Source organism: Dipodomys ordii, unplaced genomic scaffold (genome assembly GCF_000151885.1).
Source record: "Dipodomys ordii isolate 6190 unplaced genomic scaffold, Dord_2.0 Scaffold15, whole genome shotgun sequence".
NCBI classification, from domain to species: domain Eukaryota; kingdom Metazoa; phylum Chordata; class Mammalia; order Rodentia; family Heteromyidae; genus Dipodomys; species Dipodomys ordii.
In genome coordinates this window covers 17260844-17280844 of record NW_012267231.1, presented here as the reverse complement: position 1 = coordinate 17280844, position 20001 = coordinate 17260844, and the positions used below count along the sequence as shown (strand labels likewise).

Below are 20001 nucleotides of genomic sequence, written 5' to 3'. Positions count from 1 at the left end.
GAAAAAGCAAGGAGTAAGTAGCGCTGTGGCTCAAGTGGTACAACGCTAGCCTTGAGCTGAAGAGCTGAGGGACAGCGCCCAGGCCCAGAGTTCAGACTCTAGGACCGACAAAAAAAAAAATTATACATATACGATATAATATATATATATATATATATATTTGAAAAGTAACTCAGTATGTAAGAACAGTTAAGTATTTTGATAGGATGGAATCCATGGAGCTTGGGAAAAGGATGCTGAACGACATGGAAATCACTGAGACTACTGCTCGACAAATACCCACAACACTTAGTCCTAAACCCCCCAGCACTTACCCTGTAGAACCACCCAGCCTGTCTCACAGCAATACTTACAGGTGCTACTATTTTTCCTGTCTGACCGACTTGCATGTCATTGGGGACAAAGCCAGCATCCACAGCAGCACGGGAGGCTCCAACTACGGGAACAAAATTGTCATTCTTTTACAACTGTTATTCAACTACAGGCTCTTCACTGATGAGAAATTGCAGACCAAGACAGTAACACAGTGCAATTGGAAATATTTTGTGTGAAGAACTTGGGTCAAAGTAGTAGAGAGCTAGCCTTGAATGAAAAAGCTCAGGGATAGCACCCAGACCCTAAGTTCAAAGCCCACGACCAACAAAAAGAGGGAATATCTTGCTATTAAAGAAAAAGTAACTTACCTGCAGCATGTAGCTGATCTGCCAAGTCATATAACAACTTAAAATTCTCTCCACTCTTCAAACCCCGACCTTGTTAGAGAGAAGAGAGAGAGAGAGAGAGAGAGAGAAACTAAATGTCATCTCCAGTCTATAAAACTTTTTGCTCTTTTTCTTTTTGCCGGTCTGGGGCTTGAACTCAGGGCCTGGGCACTGTCTCCAAGCTTCTTGTGCTCAAGGCTAGCACTCTACCACTTGAGCTACAGAGCCACTTACAGATTTTTGATTAATTACACATAAGAGTCTCATGAGATTATGGCTTAGTGGCAAGAGTGCTTGCCTAGCATACTTGAGTCCTCAGATTCAATTCCTCAGTATCACATAAACAAATAATATTAATAATAACAATAATGATAATAATAAAGGAGTCTCGTAGACTTTCTTTCCCAGGCTGACTGACTCTGAACCATGATTCTCAGATCTCAGCCTCCTGAGTAGCTAGGATTACAGCCATCCACACTGGCTAAAACTTTTGTGCTTTTGTATAGCTGAATGCATCTTCCAGTTACACAGCTGCCATATTCAGATCCCCAGCTCTGCTATAAAATTTTCTCTGAAGCCGAGTGCCAATGGCTCATGCTTATGCCTGTATTCCTACTCAGGAGGATCCTAATTCAAAGCCAGCCTGAACAGTGGAGTCCATGAGACTCCTATCTCCAAATAATCAATAAAGAGCTGGAAGTGACTCTGTAGCTCAAGTGGTAGAGCATTTGCCTTGAGCTGAAAAGCTGAGGGACAGCACGCAGGCCCAGAATTCAAGCCCCACGAGCCTCCACCCCTGCCCCAAAGATCAATATTCCCTCTTTTTTTTTTGGGGGGGGGGGTCAGTCATAAGGCTTGAACTCTGAGCCTGGGCACTGTCCCTCAGCTCTTCAGCCCAAGACAAGCACTCTACCCCTTGAGCCACAGTGCCACTTCTAGTTTTCTGGTGGTTTATTGGAGATAAGCTCATGGATGTTTCTGCCTGGGCTGGCTTTGAACCATGATCCTCAGATCTCAGCCTCCTGAGTAGTTAGGGTTACAGATGTGAGCCACTGGCGCCCAGCTAGTCTTTAAAAAAAACAAAAAAACAAGACAGCCAGATAGCTATAAAGTCTTTTAAAGAAAGAAACAATATAGCTAGGTACAGTGACTCATAACTATAATCCCAGCTGCGCAGGAAGCCGAGATCAAAATTCAAAGCCAGCCAGGACAGGAAAATCCAATGAGACTCTTCATGTCAATGAACCAGCAAAAAGTCAGAAGTGGAGCTGTGGCTCATTGAGCAAAAAAGCTTAGGGACAGAGCCTGGGCCCAGAGTTCAAGCCCAGAAGCATACTAACAGTTTTGGCGTCAATTTTGAAGACACTTGCCAAGCTCTCGTCCACAGAGACCTGGTGGCCCTGAGTTCCCCAGGTTCACTGTCCCCGCAGAACAAAGCGAGTGCAGGGTAAGACAAGACCACTCGCAGCTGTCACGGGGATGAGATCTGCCCTGCACCCCCACCTCCACCCCGCTGTCAGAGACAAAGATGTGTGACCGTGGAGGATGCTCCTCACTTCGGGGTCCTCGTTGGTAAATGGCAATGAAACCTGAGTTGTAATATTTGGAACAAAAAACAAAAAGCAAACCAACAACCTGTACTCCAGGTTGGGAACAGAGCTCAGTGGTAGAGGGCTCCCCAGTTCAATCCCCAGCCCTACCCGAACAAAAAATAACACAAAGCAGGAAGACTGTGCCCCATTAAGGGAATGTGAGTGTCTCACAGTCTGCGTCATCTTTTCACATCAGCATGGCACTCACCTCCGGACACCACCACTTTGGCACCTGTGAGCTCTGGCCGGTCACTCTTAGTTAACTTCTGGTCCAGCCACTCGGACGCTCCCACCGGTGAAGGGCTTGAGACTGCGCATTGTGACAAAACCAGGACTAAATATCAGGCTGCAGGATGAGCGTTACTCTTACAAAAGAAACACACAACTTTCTATAAGGACGTACAAACCTATCCCTGGAGACAGACATTACTCATTACTAGGACATTTCTGTGCTCTGGAGTCCACGTTCTCTGATTATGGGAAGACCAGAGAGAAAAAGATCCTGTCTAGGTTTTGCCTCACTGGCTCTACAGCTTTGGAGAAGTCAGTTCATCCTTGGATTTGTCTATAAAAACCATGTAACTCAGCCGGGGGCCAGTGGCTCCCATCTGTCATCCTAGCTACTCAAGAGGCTGAGATTGAGGACTGTGGTTCAAAGCCAGCCTAGGCAGGAAAGTCTGTGAGACTCTTATCTCCAATGAACCACCAGAAAACCAGAAATGGCGCTGTGGCTTAAGTGGTAGAGCACTAGCCTTGAGCTGAAGAGCTGAGAGACAGCATCCAGGCCTACAGTTCAAGCCCCACAAGTGACAAAAAACAAACAAAAAACCCACATAACTCTAAATACAGGGTTCAAATAAGATAAATATATATATGTTCAAATGTTTATTATTATTGACATTCATCTATTATATTGAGTCACTTAAATATTCTTCTGATAGTCACTTAAATATTCTTCTGACAAGAAAGTTAAAAGTCTTAACATGTACTGAGTGCTGGCAGCTCACGCCTGTAATCCTCTCTACTCAGAAGGCTGACATCTGAGGATCATGGTTCAAAGACAGCCTGAGTGGGAAAGTCCATGTGGCTCATCTCCAAAGCCGGAAATGGAGTTGTGGCTCAACTAGTAGAATGCTAGCAAAAAAGCTTAGGGACAGCACCCAGGCCCTGAGTTCAAGCTCAGGACCTTCCCCACCCCCCAAAAAAGTAATGTTACTACGAATGTGACTGATGACCCTAACAGACTCTCTCTCCCATTCTCTTGATCACTAAACTGTCCTAGTAGCAAAGGTGATGTGAAATGGACATAAACTGTAATGACCCCTTAGCTCTATATAACCCTGGGAATGAGTGTCACCCGGCTTGAACTTCCAAACACTATGCTAGAATTTTACCCAGAGGTCGTCATCTCTTCCTCTAGCGGGATGTGTGAAGTAAAAAAGACAAGAGGAGTTTAACACACACTTACCCTTCTCTGAGCCAGCACTGCCTCCACTCGCCGCTGCAGCTTCAAAAGATGTTCCTCGGACGGAGAACACCTTCACTTTCTCGTCACACTTCACGGTGCACAGCGCATTGCCTGAAACACAACTGATTTGCTAAAGCAACAGTGCGAGGCAATAGCAGGAATATTCCTTTCAGGCTCAAGTTTTACTTCTTGAGCTGGTTGCTTTCTACCATGACCCAGTAGGGGAACAACAGGATCATCTTAAAAATCTGACAGGTAGCCGGGTGGCGGTGGCTCACACCTGTAATCCTAGCTACTCAGGAGGCTTGAGATCTGAGGATCGCAGTTCAAAGCCAGCCCAGGCAGCGAAGTCCGTGAGACTCTTATCTCCAATAAACCACTAGAAAACCAGAAGTGGCGCTGTGGCTCAAGAGGTAGAGCACTCGCCTTGAGCTGAAGGACTCAGGAACAGCGTTCAAGCCCAGAGTTCAAGCCCCTCAACGGACCCCCCCACCCAAGAAAAAAAATCTGGCAGGTGACCAGCAGACACCATGGCTCACATCTATCATCCTAGTTACTAGGGAGGGTGAGATCCAAGGATCATGGTTCAAGGCCAGCCCAGGCAGGAAATTCCAGGAGACTCTTATCTCCAATTAACTACCAAAAAAGCCAAAAGTGAAGCTATGGCTGAAGTGGTAGAGTGCTAGCCTTGAACAAAAAAGCTCAGAGCCAGCATCCAGGCTGAGTCCAAGCCTCAGGACCAGAAGCAACTGGGACAGCCAGCCACAGAAAGGATGGGAGCACCCTGTGAGGATGTGAAGCTGCTTTCTCCAAACAACGCAACCAATAACTGAAGTGATCCGCAATACCTTCCTGAAATGCGCATACACACGATCAGATGTGTCCCGATGTTTTAAGGATTTGAGACATTTCCTACAGATTAGCAGTCACTTGAAGGCTATGACTAAATATTTCCCCTCAGACGTTACTAAGGATAAAAATTTTGAGGGCTGGGAAGGTGGCTCAGTGGTAGAGCTCTTGCCTTGCATGCATGAGGCCCTGGGTTCGATTCCTCAGCACCACATAACAGAAAAAGCCAGAAGTGGCACTGTGGCTCAAGTGGTAGAGCGCTAGCCTTGAGCTGAAGAGTTGAAGGACAGTGCCCAGGCCCTGAGTTCAGGTACCACGACTGACCAAAAAAAAAAATATTTGAGGGCTGGGAAGGTGGCTCAGTGGCAGAGCGCTTGCCTTGCATGCATGAGGCCCTGAGTTCGATTCCTCAGCACCACATAAGCAAAAAGAAAAAAGCCAGAAGTGGTGCTATAGCTCAAGTGGTAGAGCGCCAGCCTTGAGCTGAAGAGCTGAGGGACAGCACCCAGGCCCAGAGTTCAAAGTCCCACGACCAACAAAAAAAAAGAAAAGATTAATCAGTGCTCGCTTTGGCAGCACATACACTAAAATTGGAATGATACAGAGAAGCTTAGCATGGCCCCTGCGCAAGAATGACACGCCAATTCATGAAGCGCTCCATATTTTAAAAAAGAAACAAAGAAAGAAAAGATCAATCAGCTAGAGACCCTGACCGGAATTCCTTAGCGCATATGGAAATGGAGAAGCAAAGACTGAGAATATTATCTTTAAAAAAGTTTTGCTTTTTCCAGATGCTATTTACCAACCATATGGAATAGTGAATCTAATTCTGACTGACCGCAGGACCAACAGGGCCTGTCAGGAATGCTGTGCCCAGGATGCATTAGAGAGAACTCCAGGTCACCACTCATCAGCAATTCTACACCAGGACTTTCCTGGAAACCTTTACGATGTCCACTTACAGCAAATGTATGGCTTGTTTAAAATACTATCTTCAAGCCAGGCACCAATGGCTCATGCCTGTAATCCTAGCCACCCAGGAGGCTGAGATCTGAGGTTTAAGCTAGCCCAGGCAGGAAAGCCGGTAACACTGAGGTTCAAGACCCAGGGCCAGTGCGCTCATGTGTACACACAGGCATACACATGCACGCGTGCACAAACACACACAATCTTTAAGTTTTCTTTATACCCTTACCTAAGATTTAGCTGCTTGTCTCCCTTGGGTACTCACCTGCATAAATAGTTCTTACAAATGTGTCAGGTGACTTGATTGCAATGATATCAGAAATTGGGGCAACATCAAGTTTAGCTGCTACTCTGGGCAACAGGTTCTGAAAGAGAAATGAACAGTGAGTCAAGTACATTCATGCAGAGAAGGCCAGGAACCCACAGTGGCATTATCCCAAGGCAGATTCTGCAGTTACCATGATCCACGGTTTTTTCTGCCTCCCATGCAAACTAGACACAAAGCAACTTTGAGATTAGCGCAGAGTACACTAGAGCTTTACAGCAATTAGAACCCACCTTAATTCACTATGCTAAAGTATGAGATATAGTTGCTTTGGCAGATAATCCATTACAAAGTATGACAACTACAGCCCATTGAATTTAGATAAAAACAAAACATTTTAGAAAAGTAGTAAAATCATGAAAAAGTAGTAAATTGGTTTGTTCCTCCCTCTCCTCTGTTCCTTCCTTCTTTCCTCCCTCCATCCCTCTCTTCTTTCCTTTGCCAGAAAAAGGATTATTTTATATATATATATATATATATATACATACACGTATATTATATAATATATACATATATATTATATATTTACTAACGTATATTTAAAAAAAAGGTGGAGCTGAGAAGGTGGCTCAGTGGTAGAGCGCTTGCCTTGCATGCCTGAGGCCCTGGGTTCGATTCCTCAGCACCATATAAGCAGAAAAAACTGGAAGTGGCGCTGTGGCTCAAGTGGTAGAGCGCTAGCCTTGAGCTGAAGAGCTGAGGACAGCGCCCAAGCCCAGAGTACCGGCCCCATGACCGGAACCCCCAAAAAAAAGGAAAAGAAAAAAGGTTTCAACAGACATTTCATCTTTTGTTGACAATGATGTTACATAAAATGATCAAAATTATGCTCAGCAAGGCAGTTAGTGTGCATGACCTCAGCCAAGCAGAAAGCACAGACAGGCAGGAGGATCAAGTTACAAGGCCAGCCCAGGCAGAAGTTAGTAAAATCCTATCTTAAAAACAAAACACCCCACCAGGTGGCACACCTCTCCCAGCTCCTCAGAAAGAAGCAGGAGCATCAATATTGAAGCCCAGCCCTGGGAAAAGCACAAGACTTGATCTGAAAAGCAAAAAGACTGAGTGTGGCTCAAATAGTAGAGCACTCACCTAGAAAGCATGAGGTCCTGAGTTCAAACTCCAGAACTCTAAAACCAGAAAACGATTAAACTGACCTGACTACCAGCCTACGTATTATGTGAAATAGGAAAGCTGAATCTCCACTGACTTCTACAAAGAGCTGACTCCATGGCACCTTTGAGCTTGGTGTGTGTGACACGGAGGCTGGCAGGCATGCTCATAACATCCTGACGCTAACACTCAAGTTCCTTTCCCTGTTCTGCCTCCATCCCTCTCTTAGTTGCTCAAAATTCTCCAGAATCAGCCTATAATTACTCCATTCTGCACCTTCCAACAAGCATGTCTGATCCCATTACATTAGCTTCCATTAGCATTCTAAAACTATTGTCCTGTTTTAAAACACTTTTAATATGCATGCTGAAAGACCCCTTAATCAGGTCTGCCAGCACCCTGAGGATAGTGTTTGGCTATCCTGGATCTATTAAGTGGCCCCAGTCAGACACAGACACAGTCTGAATTAATCTCCTTCCTATGACGTTTCCAGAAGGAAAGGTTTAGGTTTTCACTATCATTACCTACATTATATAGTAATCCCTTTCAACCACTTAAAAACAAGTTACTAGCTGGAAGATAGTTTTGCTATTCAGTTAGTGACAGACAGTGTTTGCCTAGCAAGCAAAGCAGCAAGGAACAAGCACTGGGCTCCTACTCAGTACCACAGAGAAAAGAAAAGAAAAAAAGAGCGATTTGAAAATATTACAATTTGGAGCCAGGCACTGGTGGCTCACACCTGTCTTCCTAGCAACTCAGGAGGCTGAGATCTGAAGACTGGGGTTCAAAGCCAGCCTGGGCAGGAAAGTCTGTGAGACTCTTATCTCTAATGAACCACCAGAAAACCAGAAGTGGCACTGTGGCTCAAGTGGTAGAGCGCTCACCTTGAACTGAAGAGCTGAGGGACAGCGCCCAGGCCCAGAGTTCAAGCCCCACGACCGACCAAAAAAAAAAAGGCACAAGGACAAAACTGAGAAATTTAAGATCTCACAGGAAAAGAAAACAAGGTTGGGAAAACAATTAAAATGTTGGGCCTGGGAAGGTGGTTCAGTGGTAGAGTGCTTGCTTCCCATGCATGAGGCCCTGGGTTCGATTACTCAGCACCATATAAGCAGAAAAAGCCAGAAGTGGCGCTGTGGCTCAGAGTGGTAGAGCACTAGCCTTAAGCTGAAGAGTTGAGGGACAATGCCCAGGCCCAGAGTTCAGGCCCCACGACCCCAAAAAAAAAAAAATTAAAATGTTATTTAAAATATGGGAAGGTGGCTCAATGGTAGAGCACTAGCTTTGAGCTGAAGAGCTGAGGGACAGCACTCAGGCCCAGAGTTCAGGCCCCATGACCAACCAAAAAAAAAGTAAAATAAAATATATGTATTTATTTATGTGTGTGAGTATACATATATCACATTATACGTATTATATATTATTATAGATTGGTATATATTAAGTATACAGCAAAACATTTTAGAAGATACTGTTTTTGTTGTTGTTGGTTGTGGGGCTTGAACTCAGAACCTGGGCAATGTCCTTGAGCTTTTTTGTTCAAGGCTGGCGCTCTACCACTTTGAGCCACAGCACCACTTCTGGTTTTCAGGTGGTTAATTGGAGATAAGAGTCTCACTGACTTTCTTGCTTTGAAGTACAATCCTCAGATCTCAGCCTCCTGCGTAGCTAGGATGAGGATGATAGGTGTGAGCTACAGGCGCCTGGCTAGAAGGTAGTTACTCACTTTTAAAAAATAAATAACAAACCAGAGTCACCAGTGTTTAGAGCCTAGTCCAGTAAGAAGCCCACTCCCTGCATCACCTCTAACTGTACAGGCATTGTTATTAGAATGTTACCTATGTGAATAGACAGATTATTTTTTGTTACACAAACTATGTGGGGTTTTTTGTTTGTTTGCTGGTCCTGAGACTTGAACTCTGAGTCTGGGCTGTTCTTGAGCTTCTTTTGTTCAAGGCTAGCGCTCTACCACTTGAACCACAGCATCACTTTTCTGGGTAGGTTACTAGAAGACACTCATGGACTTTGGCTGGCTTGAACCATGATCCTCAGATCTCAGCCTCCTGAGCAACTAGGATTACAGGGTGAGCACCAGCGCCCGGCTAAGCTGCATATTGTTTTAGTTTGGGAACTTCCTAAATCTCGTAAGGTTCAATATCTTCATGCTTTCATTGTCCTCTATCTTAGCATGTGTATCTTTTTAAACACTGACTCTGGTGCCTAAAAGCAAGTACTCCTGAGTCTGTGTTTGAAACCATGAGCTGAGGTCTCCAGCTGGTCCATACAGAAACAGAAAGCTGGCAACACAGCTGGTGAAGGACCACTGGGTGAATTCAGCTTCCCTGATGGGGCTTGCCCAATCCAAACGTATTTCCAGGCCACAGCATCAGCCTCTGTCCGGCCACCCTGCCCATCCACATGCCCATCTGTCACAATGCGGCAACCAAGGCCACAGTGCTGCAACCTATCTCATTAGATACAGCCAAACCTGTTCCTTGGTCTCACAGTCTTGGAGGTTGTGTAAGTCATCCACTGCAGAAACAACACAACCAGACAAGGGCGGGTCCACAAAGCCCCACACAATTAGGGAAATGCTAAAGCACAGCCACCAATGGTCATCAATGTACACAATGTACTTCAGTGTTCAAAGTGCAACCTTCCAATCTATTTCACTTCACAGGGGTATTCTACATATATCTGAGCACAGGTATACAAAGACAAATGCAAGCTTCCTAATTGATCTGGGCTAAGATGGACACTTCCACTCTAGCATTTTGCTGGGTAACAAGATCAGAGTCTGTCAGACTTTCCTGCTAGGCTGGCTTTGAACCAACATCCTCAGATCTCAGCTTCCTAGGTAGCTAGAATTTAGGCATGAGCCTCCAGCACTTGGCTTAAAAGCTCTATCTTTTTAAACATTGTTGTAAAAGAAAAAGGAGCCGGGCGCTGGTGGCTCACGCCTGTAATCCTAGCTACTCAGGAGGCTGAGATCTGAGGATCGTGGTTCAAAGCCAGCCCGGGCAAGAAAGACCGTGAGACTCCTATCTCCAATAAACCACCAGAAAACCGGAAGTGGCGCTGTGGCTCAAGTGGTAGAGCACTCGCCTTGAGCTGAAGAGCTGAGGGACAGCGCCCAGGCCCAGAGTTTAAGTCCCATGACAGACAAAAAGAAAAAGGAAACAAGATAATATAAGGAGGCCTGGGAATGTGGCTTAGTGGTAGAGTGCTTGCCTAGCAGGCATGAAGCCCTGGGTTCAATTCCTCAGTACCACATAAACAGAAAATGCCAGGAGTGGCACTATGGCTCAAAGTGGTAGAGTGCTAACCTTGAGTGAAAGAGCTCAGGGACAGTGCCCAGACCCTGAATTCAAGTCCTATGACTGGTCAAAAAAAAAGAAAGAAAACAAAAACATATACCTATACAGTATTATTAACCTCCTACAATGATTCTAAAATACTAGACTATACAGTCTCTCTCTATATATACATACACACATATATCCTTTTTGTTTTTTAAATGGTCAGGGAGGTTAAACTCTGGGCTTAGGCGCCGTCCCTCAGCTCTTCAGCTCAAGGTGAGTGCTCTACCACTTGAGCCACGGTTTTTTGGTGGTTTACTGGACTGGCTTTGAACTGAGATCCCCAGATCTCAGCCTCCTAAGTAGCTAGGATTACAGATGTGAGCCGACACCAGGCTTTTTTTTTTTAACATGAATTTCATGTAAGGAATTAGAAGTTAACCAGCATTCAAAATCTGCATTACCAGGTGCTATATCAACAATTTAGAAAGAAATAAAACCTTTCAAAAGAAATACACTCTCAAGCCAAACACCAGTGGCTCAAGCCTGTAATCCTAGCTACTTGGGAGGTTGGGATCTGAGAATGAATCGCGGCTCAAAGCCAGCCAGGACAAGAAAATACGTGAGACTCATATCTCCAATAAAATTAAAAAAAAAAAAAAGCCGGGCACCCGTGGCTCACACCTATAATCCTAGCTACTCAGGAGGATGAGATCTGAGGATCAGGTTCAAAGCCAGCCTGGGCAGGAAAGCCCGTGAGACTCTAATCTCCAATAAACCACTAGAAAACCAGAAGTGGCACTGTGGCTCAAGCGGTATGAGCGCTCGCCTTGAGCTGAAGAATACAAGGACAGCACCCAAGCCCAGAGTTCAAGCCCCATGACCGACAAAAAAGAAAAAAAAAACCACCAGAAAACCAGAAGTGGTGGTTTGGCTAAAGTTAAAGTGGTAGAGCACTCACCTTGAGGTGAAGAGCTCAAGGACAGCACCCAGGTGGAAAGTTCAAGCCCAACCCCAAAAAAAGAAAAAAGAAATATATTCTCTCTAGATTTATTCCTCTGATGTCCAAGCCCTCATCTCCACCCTTGGCGGTCCTATAGTGGGAGGGAGGGAGGGATGGCCCAAGCCTCATGAGTGCAATAGAAGTGCCCATCTACAGGGCAGCCAGCGGCCTGGGCCTGGGCCCTACAAACCCCACTGTCTCCCCAGGGTCCCCAGAACTCCAAGGCGGCCTCTCCCCAGGGTCGGTTTCCAAAGCTGTCCCTGTCTTTTTAACAATGACCAAAACATCGCTTAGCAGCAGCTATCGTTTGGAAAGATGCTAGAAATTAAAAATTAACACCTACAACACGTGGTCCAGATTGATCACTTTCAGGAATTAGAAGCGGTGATTTGCAGGTATATCCATCAAAACAAAAAGTGATCAGCTATTAACCTCTAAGCACGCTTGGAATATTACCATTCTCCTTGGTACCCAGTGGCATGGGAAGGTGCCAGGGGAACTAAATCAAGTATTCTGCCTCATTTCAAAAGACAAAATGCTCGGTGAGCAAACCTTTCACTTCCTTTTTCATCCGCAGTGATGGTTGTGACATGGGCCATTTAATGAGGATTACAGCCCACTTTGGATGATGGTCCTCAGCATAATTCTCTGGTGCCATCTTTCCCTGTCTCCTGATGGAAATTACATTTGCTATGGCTGACCCTAAAAAAATCTCTCACCTTGTCACACTTGGTTCCGGCCACTAAGCAAGACACTTCACCTCCAAGACGCGTGGCTGCGGTGATGGCATTTAAGGTAATCGGTGCTAAGGAATCATTTGAATGCTCCGCTATTACCAGAGTGCTCTGAAACCGGAGCAAGGAGACCTGGAAAGAGAGAGAACTAAATTAAAAGGGTAAAAAGAAATGACTGGTATCATAGGATATTTGCTTTTATTGTAATTGCCAAGCACATGGCCTTTAAAGAAAACTGGTGTGGATACAATATTTTACAACCTATTTGTAAAACACCCAGTCAAATGCAAAGCAGGTGGATCAGGAGGCTGAGATCTGAGGATCACCGTTCAAAGCCAGCCCCAGCGGGAAAGTCCAAGAGACTCTTATCCCCAATGATCCATCAGAAGACCAGAAGTGGCGCTGTGGCTCAAGTGGTAGAACACTATTCTTGAGCAAAAAAAAAAAAACAGAGAAAGCACCCAGGCCCTGAGTAAGACTCAGAACTGGCGTCAAAAAAACCCCACACCCAACAACAGCAATAACAGCAGCATATCAGGATGCGTGTATCTACTATTGTATCTATCATTTGTTATTTCATTACTTCATTTACTAATATTCATTTATTTTTCTGGTGCTACTAGTGTTTGAACTAAAGGCCCTGTACTTGCTAGACAAATGCTCTACCACTTCAGCCCCTGCTCCTAGCCCTTTTCACTTTATTTTTCTGGAGAAAGGGTCTTGAGCTAATGCCCAGGCCAGCCCTGAACTGCAATCCTGATCTCCATTTCTTAGACCTAGCATAGATGTGTGGCTTCATTCAGCAATAATGGTTGCATAGAGTCTAGTTATTTTTTAAATTAATTTATTGTTATTATGGAGGTGATATACAGAGGGAGTACAATGACATGGGTCAGGTAAACAGTCTCTACTGTTCCCTCCCTCCCTCCCAGTCCCTCCTTGACATCTCCATCCATGAGTTGTATAGTTCACTTTCATCAGGGTCCAGTGAGCTCCGCTGCTGCACTTTTGAGTCTAGTCACCTTTAAAACGCCATTCCTGGGCTGGGCATGTGGCTTAGTGATAGAGTGTTTGCTTAGCATGTATGAAGCCCTGGGTTCCATTCCTCAGTACTGCACAAATGGAAAAAGCCAGAAGTGACGCTGTAGCTCAAGTGGTAGGGTGCTAGCCTTGAGCAAAACAAGTTCAGGGACAGTGCCCAGACCCTGAGTTCAAGCTCCAGGACTGACAAAAAATAAAATATAATAAAATACCATTCCTTACTCAGGAGCTTACTCTCCTCATGTGCAAATTGCAAAGTATGAACTAGATCATAAGTTTTGTTGTTGTTGTTGTTCTTTTGTCAGTCCGTGGGGCCTGAACTCTGGGAGTGGGCGCTGTCCCTCAGCTCTTCAGCTCAAGGCTAGCGCTCTACCACTTGAGCCACAGCGCCACTTCTGGCTTTTTCTGCTTATGTGGTGCTGAGGAATCGAACCCAACGCCTCATGCATGGGAGGCAAGCACTCTACCACTGAGCCACCTTCCCAGCCCCTAGATCCTAAGTTTTTAAACTACCCTTAATAGAAGGGCTCCAGAAAGGCAAGTGTGGGAGCCAACTTCACATTCAGTAAGAGGGGAACCAGGCAAACAGGGCTATGATGTACCCTTGGCTTTGCTTTAACTAGATTAACCAAACATGTGCGGAGCTGCTTTACTCTTAAATTTGTTGTTCCTGTTAAGTAGTTGTGCACAGGAGGTACCATTTAACAAAGTGGTTACTGAATACAGTGCATCTTGATCAGTGTCTCTCCTTCAACCTTCCCTGACCCACCCCTTCCCTTACTCTTCTTAATTTTGTATTATACACAATGAATTTTGCAGGCATTCTCCCCTCTCCCCGTGGCCCTACCCCCCACCTTACATGCTCCCATTTCCTGGTGCTGATTTCACTGGGCTTTGACCTAGTCTTCCTAAATAACTCCACTATTGGGGCTGGGAAAGTGGCTCAGTGATAGAGTGCTTGCCTTACATGCATGAGGCCCTGGGTTCGATTCCTCAGCACCACATAAGCAGAAAAAGCTGGAAGTGGCACTGTAGCTCAAGTGGTAGAGCACTATCCTTGAGCTGAAGAGCTGAGGGACAGCACCCAGGCCCAGAGTTCAGGCCCCACGACCGGCAAAAATAAATAAATAAATAACTCCACTATTACCCGGTACTGGTGACTTGCACCTGTAATCCTAATTACTCAGGAGGCTGAGATCTGAGGATTGTGGTTCAAAGCCAGCCTGGGCAGGAAAATCCATGAGACTCTTGTCTCCAATAAACCACCAGAAAACCAGAAGTGACACTGTGGCTCAAGTGGTAGAGTGCTCGCCTTGAGCTGAAGAGCTGAGGGACATGCCCAGGTCCAGAGTTCAAGCCCTACAACCAGCCCAAAAAAAAAAAAAAAAAAACTTCCACTGTTTGGGTTCTCCGTAGAGTCTATTACTCTTCTGTTTTGGTTATAGTGTCCTATTTAAAACTCACAGGTGGCTGGGCGCCGGTGGCTCGCGCCCATCATCCTAGTTACTCAGGAAGCTGAGATCTGAGAATCATGGTTTAAAGCCAGCCCAGGCAGAAAACTGCCTGTGAGATTCTTATCTCCAATTAACCGCAAGAAAACTAGAAGTGGAGCTGTGGCCCAAGTGGTAGGGCACTAGCCTTGAACATAAAAGATCAGGAGATCACAGAGATCAGGCCCTGTGTTCATACTCCATGACCAAGAATAAAAAAACAAGCAAACAAACCTCACAGGGCTGGAGACATTAAGTGGTAGAGTGTATGAAGTATGAGGCCCCTGAGTCAAAACCCCTACACCACAAAAAATGAATAAGTAAAACGGAGTTAGTTCACAAAACCACTGATGTAAAGCAGGTTATTCTTAGTCTAGGTGGTCTAGGTCCTTAGTCACTAGATCACATCAAAGTATCACCACTAGCAGCTGGGGTTTTTTGGTTGGGGATGAGGGGTGCCAGTAGTGGGTCTTGAACTCAGGTCAGGGCCTGGGTGCTATCCCTGAGCTTTTTCACTCAAGGCTAGTGCTCTACTATTTGAGCCAGAGCTCCAATGCCTTATTTTTGCTGTTTAATTGGAGCTAAGAGTCTCGTGGATTTTCCTGCCCAGGCTGGCTTTGAACTGCAATTCTCAGATCTCAGTGTCCTAACAACTAGGATTACACTCGTGAGCCTCCGGCACCTGGTTCAACAGTTTTTGGGTTTGTTTTTTTCTTTTTGGTCAGTTGTGGGGCTTGAACTCAGGGCCTGGGCACTGTTCCTGAGCAATTTTTGCTCAAGGCTAGCACTCTACCGCTCTAAGCCACATTCCCAGCCCAAGGTCTGCTTCTTAACTCAAAAAAATAAAAGACTAAGGGCTGGGAAGGTGGCTCAGTGGTAGAGTGCTTGCCTTGCATGCATGAGGCCCTGGGTTCGATTCCTCAGCACCATATAAGCAGAAAAAAAAAGCCGGAAGTGGCACTGTGGCTCAAGTGGTAGAGCACTCGCCTTGAGCTGAAGAGCTGAGGGACAGCGCCCAGGCCCACAGTTCAGGCCCCTTCACCCACAAAAATAAATAAATAAATAAATATAATAAATACAAGGAAGACAGTGAAGGAACTTGGCAAAGAGCTCATTACCTAAATAACATCACAAGCAATGCAATAAACCACCGTACTTCCAAAACAATGTTGCTTTCATGATATTCCTGCCAAGGAGTCAAATCATAAGGGAAATACCAGCAAAACCTACATTGGGTAACAGACTACCAAATATGCCAAGGTCAGCTGGGCACCGGTGGCTCACATCTGTAATCGTAACTACTCAGGAGGCTGAGATCTGAGGATATCAGTTCAAAGCCAGCCCTGGCAAGAAAGTCTGTGAGACTCTTATCTCCAATGAACCACTAGCAAATTGGAAGTGGTGCTGTGGATCAAAGTGGTAGAGCTCTAGCCTTGAGCAAAAGACATCAGGGACAGTGCCTGGGCCCTTAGTTGAAATCCATGACTGATCAAAACAAAAATCAAAAAACAAAGCCAAGGTCCAGCCAGGTGCTGGACTGGTGGCTCATGCCTGTAATCCCAGCTACCAGGAGGCTGAGATCTGAGGACTGTGGTTCAAAGACAGCCTGGTCAGAAAAGTCTGTGAAACTTTTATCTCCAATTAACCACGAAAAAGCCAGAAGTGGAGCTGTGCTTCAAGTGGCAGAGTGTTAGCTTTGAGCAACCACGTTAGAGAGAGCGAATAGGCACTGAGTGCAAGCCACAGGACTGACACAAAAAAAGTCAAAACAAGATTGAAGAACTTTTCTAACAATGACTAAAGAAACACTAAAATTACATAGAAAGCATCCGTACAATCTTAGACCAGAATGAGAAAAATTTTGTATAACCAATATTCAATACTATCAGGACAACTGGCAAAATCTGAACATCTATAGACTAGAAAAGGGCACTGTATCGTTGATAAACTTCCTGACTTGGTCAGGAAGTGGCACTGTGGCTCAAGCAGAAGAGCACTAGCCTTGAGCTAAAGTGCTGAGGGACAGCATCCAGGCCCGGCGTTCAAGCCCCATGACCGACAAAAACAAACAACAACAAAAAAAACTCATGCTCTCAAATAGTTCCGAAAATAATTAAGTGTACCTATGTGGAAAGAAAAGAACACACCTCTACTACTAATGGCTGTTGAAATTCAGGGAGAAGTTCCAATAATTCTTTGTATTACTCTTGAAACTTTTCTGTAAGTTTAACATTATTGCAGCACCTAAAAAGCTAAAGAGGTATTACATGTCCATTTTTAGAAGTGTTTCCACCATTTTTTGAATGCTTGAAGTGCAAATCTCTAAAACATTCTTAATGACTTTAGAGCAGCTATGCCAGTAAGCCAGATTCAAATTTTAAAAATAAATCAAGGTCAAAGTCCTTGGAAAATCACGGTTTGGAAATACTGTGCTTGTACACTGGTTAACTGTGTGGATATTAAGAATTTTTTAAAGTGTTCCTTCCACTTTTTTTTGTTACTCTACAAAATTACTTAGTGCTAAAAATCCCCCACAACTATGTAAGACATGTAACCTGTCCACAAAACTGTTTTCTAATTATTATGTAAGTATATTTTCTATAACTGTAGGTCTATAACTGTTTATGTCTAGATATTCTAAGAAAGAACAATCTCCGGGACACTAAACTGAAGGATGTGTTTGTACTCTGTGGGGGAAAGAGGGTCAAAGTTGTCAAAGAACAGGAATAACTACCTAAAGGAAAAAAAAAAAAGTCCACAAAGTTGCAGAAAGACCAGTAGTTATGTCTTAGAGATAAGTCCCAACAGTGACTGGGAAAATACCTACCAATTCAAGATGCCTACCAATTAAAAAAAAAAAAAAAGTGGTAGAAAAGTTATAAAGCAGCAGCAGGTGGCTCAGGCCTGTCATCCCAGCTACTCAGGAGGCCGAGATCTGAGGATCATGGTTCGCAGCCAGCCCGGGCAGGAAAGTCTCTGAGACTCTTATCTCCCACTGGCCACCCAGAAAAAGCCGGAAGTGGAGCTGTGGTTCAAGTGGTAGAGCGCCAGCCTTGCAGCACCAGAAGTTCAAGGGCAACGTCCAGGCCCCGAGTTCAAGCCTAGGGCCGGCACACACGGGGGCGAACCCGGCCCCAGCCTCGGTCCAGCGAGCGGCCGGGCCCCGCGGGGGGGAACCCAGGCCGGGGCCGGGGCTGCGAACCCGGGGGACACTGGCCTCCCCGGGGTCCAACTCCCCTCAGATCGTGGCTGTGGCTCCCCACAACCGCGGGGAGCCCCCAGCCCCCGAAAGGGCAACGGGCCGCGGGGAGGCGCAGAGGGAGGGGTGGGACGGCAGCCCGCAGGGTCGCCCTGACCCCTGACCCCTGCGGAGAGAACTTACAGCCAAGACACAGCTTTTCCGTCTAGGGTCGCTCTGACCCCTGACCTCTGCCCCCTACGGGGTGACCCTGCAGACGCGGCTTTCCCACAGGGTCGCCCTGACCCCTGCGGAGAGAACTTGCAGCCAAGACAGCTTTTCCGTCTAGGGTCGCTCTGACCCCTGACCTCTGCCCCCTACGCGGTGACCCTGCGGTACAGACGCGGCTTTCCCATAGGATCGCCCTGACCCTTGACCCCTGACCCCTGCGGAGAGAACTTGCAGCCAAGACACAGCTTTTCCGTCTAGGCTCGCTCTGACCCCTGACCTCTGCCCCCTACGCGGTGACCCTGCGGCACAGACGCGGCTTTCCGTACAAGGTCGCTCTGACCCCTGGCCTTTGCCCCTGACTGGTACCCCGGAAAGAGTGAAGGGCTGGCAGCAGAAGCCCGGCCCCGAGCGCCAGGCCAGGCAGGGCCCGTGGAGACCAGGGCGGCCGCCGCGGGGAGCGCCGGGACTCACCGCCAGCCGGAGCCGCCCGGGAGCCGCCGCGCGCAGCATCGTCTCGGTTCTCGTGGGCCCGACTGACGTCCGCGCAGCGACGCACGCGCGTCACAGCAGCCCCGCCTCCCGCCGCGCACGCCAGCGCTCGCGAGACGCTGAATGAGGCTCCCGGGCCCATGAGAACGCGCAGCTCCCGCTCGCTCATTGGACGGTCGCTCAGCCAATGGGAACGCGGAACGCTAGGGGCTGGGGTTAGATGTGGGGCAGAGGTGAGGCGGCGGGGGCGTGGCTGTCCACACGGCTCCCCTGCTCATCTGTTCTCAGTATCAGCGCTGCAGCCGTCATGTGCCAAATCACACACAGCCCTGGCCAGGTGAGCGGAATCTGATGCAGAAATGCACAAGGTCCAAACGCGCGGGCAAACCCGATCGCTCTTGTTAAGGGGTTCAAAGAATTGGTGGTTTGGGGCTGGATTCTAGAACAAGGAGACCTACGGACACAAGGACCCCCCCAAGTAATGACAAGGGCAGGATTGGGGTGCTGCCCACACGAGGCAGAGCGGCCGGCACCGAGCTGCAGGTGAGCTTCGCGTGGGGGTGACTGAGCCCCGCCGGTCCCCCTTCCCCCCACGCCCCCTGCTCCCTGGCAGCTACAGCACACACGACCTGGGTGCACCTGCCCGCCACCTGCCCACTCCTGACCTTTGTATCTGCCGCATCCTCCTTCCTCCTAGACATCTCCTCCACTGTCCCCCGAAACTTCACACCCTGCTCCACCACAGAGGAGGAGAAAAGCCACTTTTTTTGCGGGGGGGCGCTGTCCCTCAGCTCTTCAGCGCAAGGCTAGCGCTCTACCACTTGAGCCACAGCACCATTTCCAGCTTTTTCTGCTTTTATGGTGCTGAGGAATCAAACCCAGGGCTTCATGCATGAAAGGCAAGCACTCTACCACTGAGCCACCTTCCCAGCCCGAAAAATCACCTTTGAAAGCAAGTCCAGCCGGGCGCCAGTGGCTCACACCTGTAATCCTAGCTACTCAGGAGGCTGAGATCTGAGGATCGAAGTTCAAAGCCAGCCTGGGCAAGGAAAGTCTGTGAGATTCTTATCTCCAATGAACCACCAGAAAACTGGAAGTGGCACTGTGGCTCAAGTGCTAGAGCACTCACCTTGAGCTGAAGAGTGCAGGGACAGCACCCAGGCCCAGAGTTCAAGTCCCACGACCGACTAAAAAAGAAAAGAAAAGAAAGCAAGTCCAGGCAGGGCACTGGTGGCTCATGCAGTATCATCCTACCTACTCAGAACTGAGATCATCAGACCTCAGTTCAAAGCCAGCCTGGGCAGGAAAGTCTGTGAGATTCTTATCTCCAGTGAACAACCAGAAAGCTGGAAGTGGCGCTGTGGCTCAAGGAAAGTGGTAGAGAGGGAGTCTTGAGCAAAAGAGCTCAGGGACAGTGCTCAGGCCCTGAGTTCAAGTCCCACAACAGACCCTGGATTAAAAAAAAAAAAAGCCTAACTGATACACTATAAAACAAACCTCTACCGGACCCCCCCAAAAAAAGAAT

General features: G+C 46.9%; 1 protein-coding gene across 1 annotated transcript in view; it reads right to left on the bottom strand.

Moving 5' to 3' along the window:
* Positions 1–18560, bottom strand: part of Etfa (electron-transfer-flavoprotein, alpha polypeptide) — a 51118-nt gene extending 32558 nt beyond the window's left edge. Inside the window, exons 1-7 of the mRNA XM_013011942.1 lie at positions 18459–18560; positions 12033–12179; positions 5842–5941; positions 3762–3872; positions 2502–2603; positions 684–752; positions 354–436 (exon numbers count right to left, since the gene is read on the bottom strand). Of these exons, the coding sequence (XP_012867396.1) occupies positions 354–436; positions 684–752; positions 2502–2603; positions 3762–3872; positions 5842–5941; positions 12033–12179; positions 18459–18497 (651 nt within the window). The 5' untranslated portion in view covers positions 18498–18560. The remainder of the gene's footprint in view (positions 1–353; positions 437–683; positions 753–2501; positions 2604–3761; positions 3873–5841; positions 5942–12032; positions 12180–18458) is intronic.
* Positions 18561–20001: the final 1441 nt, after the last annotated feature.